General features: G+C 36.5%; 1 protein-coding gene across 1 annotated transcript; it reads left to right on the top strand.

Moving 5' to 3' along the window:
* The first annotated feature begins 1,080 nt into the window (after positions 1 to 1,080).
* Positions 1,081 to 2,567, top strand: LOC106397276 (F-box/kelch-repeat protein SKIP25). The gene has a single exon (XM_013837859.3). The coding sequence runs from the start codon at positions 1,267 to 1,269 to the stop codon at positions 2,422 to 2,424; it is 1,158 nt and encodes a 385-aa protein (XP_013693313.2). The 5' UTR covers positions 1,081 to 1,266; the 3' UTR covers positions 2,425 to 2,567.
* Positions 2,568 to 3,595: the final 1,028 nt, after the last annotated feature.

A 3,595-nucleotide genomic window follows, 5' to 3' on the forward strand; every position in this document is an offset into this window, starting at 1 on the left:
CTTTATAATAAAAATTGATCAAATAAGTATATATTATACAATTAATCAAACGAATTACATAAATTTTATTAAAAATTTAATAAAAAAACAGATTAAAATAATTAAAAACAAAATTAAAATATCTTATATAACTTTCATATTTAATATAAATAAAATAATACAATTATATAGTTTTCAAATACACTAAATAAAAATAATAAAACACTAATTATCAAAATTTTGGATAACATATTGAGTTTTTAAATCAGATTTTGTTAAAATTATTCTTACGCTTTTCAAACGCGGATCAAAATCTAATTTTAGTTAAATTACCATCAAGTACGTCATATTTTAATTGATAAAAACGAAAGATTTAAACGGTCTTTGACATCCACATCACTTTTTGGATGAATGAAATTAAACTCCTGATTTTAACTACATAACATCATTAAGTTGAGAGATGTTTCCATGCGTAAAATATACTTTGTGTAGCTAGGTATACATTAGTTTAGTTTGCATGGTTAGCCATGTGAGGACCAGTACTTCGTGTAGTCAGCAATCATTTTTCCTTTAATAAAAACCATAGTATATGTTTATATGGACTAACTTATTTTTCTAACAATTCTAAGAATCATTCTCGTAAATCGTGATGACACGTGACTACAAAAACATATTGTAATGCTCCATGATTAATATGTAGGGGATCAGTTTTATATTTTCCACATTATCCAAAATAGTTTTCCATATTCTAGATAAAACTTTTGTTTCAAAAAGATACATATTTTATATTTCCAATGTAATTTTTATCAATTAGTAATGAGAAATTATGAAGTTTAAGAACATTAAATGAATTTTTTAAAATCTTATTGGTTTACAAAAATAGGAAATGTAAAATTACAAAAAAAACTATGCATTTATAGCTAAGTTTTAATATATTTTATTAAAAAGTGTGAAAATTATAAAACATGGATCTTTTAGGAATGAAGAGAGTTTTGTTTAGTTATTGTCAATTAAATATGTCAAACTTTGGTCATATAAATACCCACTTGCCTCTAATCATATATGATGCTATAAATGTAAAAAGTATATTTTTCTAGTTAGCTTTATGTATTTATTATCGATGTTAACACTTTCCAACTTTGGCCTTTTTGATATATGGCTCTCTTTCTACAGAACTTTTCCTCTCTTTCATTACAGTTCACGCAATCTCATTAAATCCAAAAAGCTGAAGACAATTAACCATAAACACACAAAGACAGAGAAAAGAAACTGAAACGGTCTGGATCAATGGCTACCGTCGCCGCGGTAACACCGCCGGCGAAGCGAAGAAGAACCGACGGCGGAAAAGATATCGCCATAATCGAAGGACTTCCCGACCACGTATCAGAGATATGCCTTTCCCTCGTCTGCCGTCCGTCACTACTCGCCGCCGTTTGTACACGGTGGCGCCGCCTCGTTTACTCCCCCGAGTTTCCACCGTTCTCGTCTCTCTACGCGCTTTTCGTGGATTCGAACTCGGATCCAGCTCGGGTCAACCCAGCTATCCGGTTCATGTGTTTCGACCCGGTTTCTTCTAAATGGGATCCGCTTCCTCCTCCTCCACCCGACCCACCTCTTCACCGGATTCTCTACCGTCATCCGTCGTATATTTCTTTTAACTTTCCGATTCAGTGCGTTTCCGCCGCCGGAAAACTCGTTCTCATCGCCGCGAGTAACCGCGAATTCTCTCCGGCGATCTCCCACCCTCTAATTTTCGATCCAGTCTCTTCTACTTGGACCTCCGGGCCTCCATTAGAATCCCCGAGACGGTGGTGCGCAACCGGAGCTTGCGGCGGAGTCGTATACGTTGCTAGTGGTTTGGGTTCGCAGTTCTCCCCAATCGTCGCGAGATCGATCGAGAAACTTGATCTCACGGATCATAATCGGAGTAACTGGCAGAAGCTAAGAGAGATGAGAGACTCACGGTTTAGCCGTGAAGCCATTGACGCAGTTGGATGGAGAAGGAAGCTTTTAATGGTGAATGTTAAAGGGGATGCGATTAAAGAAGGAGCTATATACGACGTCGTTAACGACGATTGGGAAGCGATGCCGGAGGAAATGGCGGCGGGATGGAGAGGCCCGGTGGCGGCTATGGAGGAGGAGACGCTTTATTCAGTTGATGAGAGGAATGGAACAGTGAGAATATACAATGAGGAGGAGAGAGTGTGGAGGGAAGTAACGGTGGTGGAAGGTGGAGAAGAGATGCTTAAAGGAGCTCAGCAAGTTACGGCGTTCGCCGGCAAACTCTGTGTTGTTAACGTTGACGGAAGTATTGTTGTGGTGGATGTTATGGCGGAGCCGGCAAAGATTTGGACCGTGGAGAACCCCGAAGGGCTTGAACCGGTTTCGGTTCATGTATTGCCAAGAATGAGCCGACCGGATATCTTACACTTTAGAAAAATCTAGTGAAAGATCTGTTTAAATAATTTCCGCGCACAGCGCGGGTTAGTATCTAGTTATTTGTTTCTTTTGTATAGGGAACTCTAATTTTAATAAAATGAGACGCCAAAAAAAAAAACTAATTTTATTCGATATTTTTTATTCCGTTATTTCTGCGGGAAAGTGTCATCTTGTCGTTATTTTATCTTCGAGTCAAAGTCTTACTATGATGTTAGATTCTTTTTTTTTTTGCACATAATGTTAGAAATTTAACACCTTTGTTTTTTGGTTAAAAGATTTTTTTTGGTCAGCAGCTTAAAAATAAACTATTATAGATTTTGTAAACCAAACCGGTAATTCTACATCCATATGGACAAAAAGACTATATGCCTTTGAATCATGCGTCTATGGTATATTAATAAGCTCTGAGCTGTTGAAACTTCTCTTCGAGATCTTTATATCTTCCAAGTAACTTGCAAACGATGATCATTCTTCTAGTTTCAAAACCATTTTCACCAACTGAAAACAATTAGTTGTCAATATAATATTAAACTGTCGTAAATTTTTTATACATTCCATTGTCCAAATGAGAGCTTTGTAGGGGCGACTGACTCGCTCTTGTATACCTCGCTCCCATCAATCCATCAAACTCTTCTAAAGTGTTGTACTACCCCTGTCCCGAATTGTTTTCCTGATTTTTCTATGAACCATCCGTAAAACACCATCTACCTTGGATAATCGCTACTATTGCTTCTACCTGTAAGCGTGTTTGATCTATCCCATGTGTAAGGGAAGTATGTGCCTCAACCCAGAGGATCAACTCCGTTTATGCAATTGGAAAATGTCTCTAGGATCAATATCCAGATTGCTGAAAACTTTATTGTTTCTTCCTTTTCATATGTACCATAGAATCCATGCAAATTGATGATCTTCCATTTCCGGAAAAGCTCTCCAAAATAAATGATCCATGTTTGCAAAAAGTGATTGAGTGGAAAAAATGTATGGATTCGAAAGAATTCTTATAAGTGCACAAACCTGAACTGCGGTGGACATTCAAAAAAATACATGATTGATGGATTCTTCGGCTTCTCTACATCTTAGACAAATTGTGTCTCCTTGTATTCTTCTTGCTCTTAAATTTTTTTTAACTGCTATACATCCTGATACCAATTGTCATAAGAAATTAAGAAATTTCATA

Source organism: Brassica napus, chromosome A8 (assembly GCF_020379485.1).
Source record: "Brassica napus cultivar Da-Ae chromosome A8, Da-Ae, whole genome shotgun sequence".
In the NCBI taxonomy this organism is placed as follows: Eukaryota; Viridiplantae; Streptophyta; class Magnoliopsida; order Brassicales; family Brassicaceae; genus Brassica; species Brassica napus.

Excerpts from the sequence above, each read along its gene's own strand:
- LOC106397276 (XM_013837859.3), top strand. The coding sequence starts at position 1,267 with ATGGCTACCGTCGCCGCGGTAACACCGCCGGCGAAGCGAAGAAGAACC.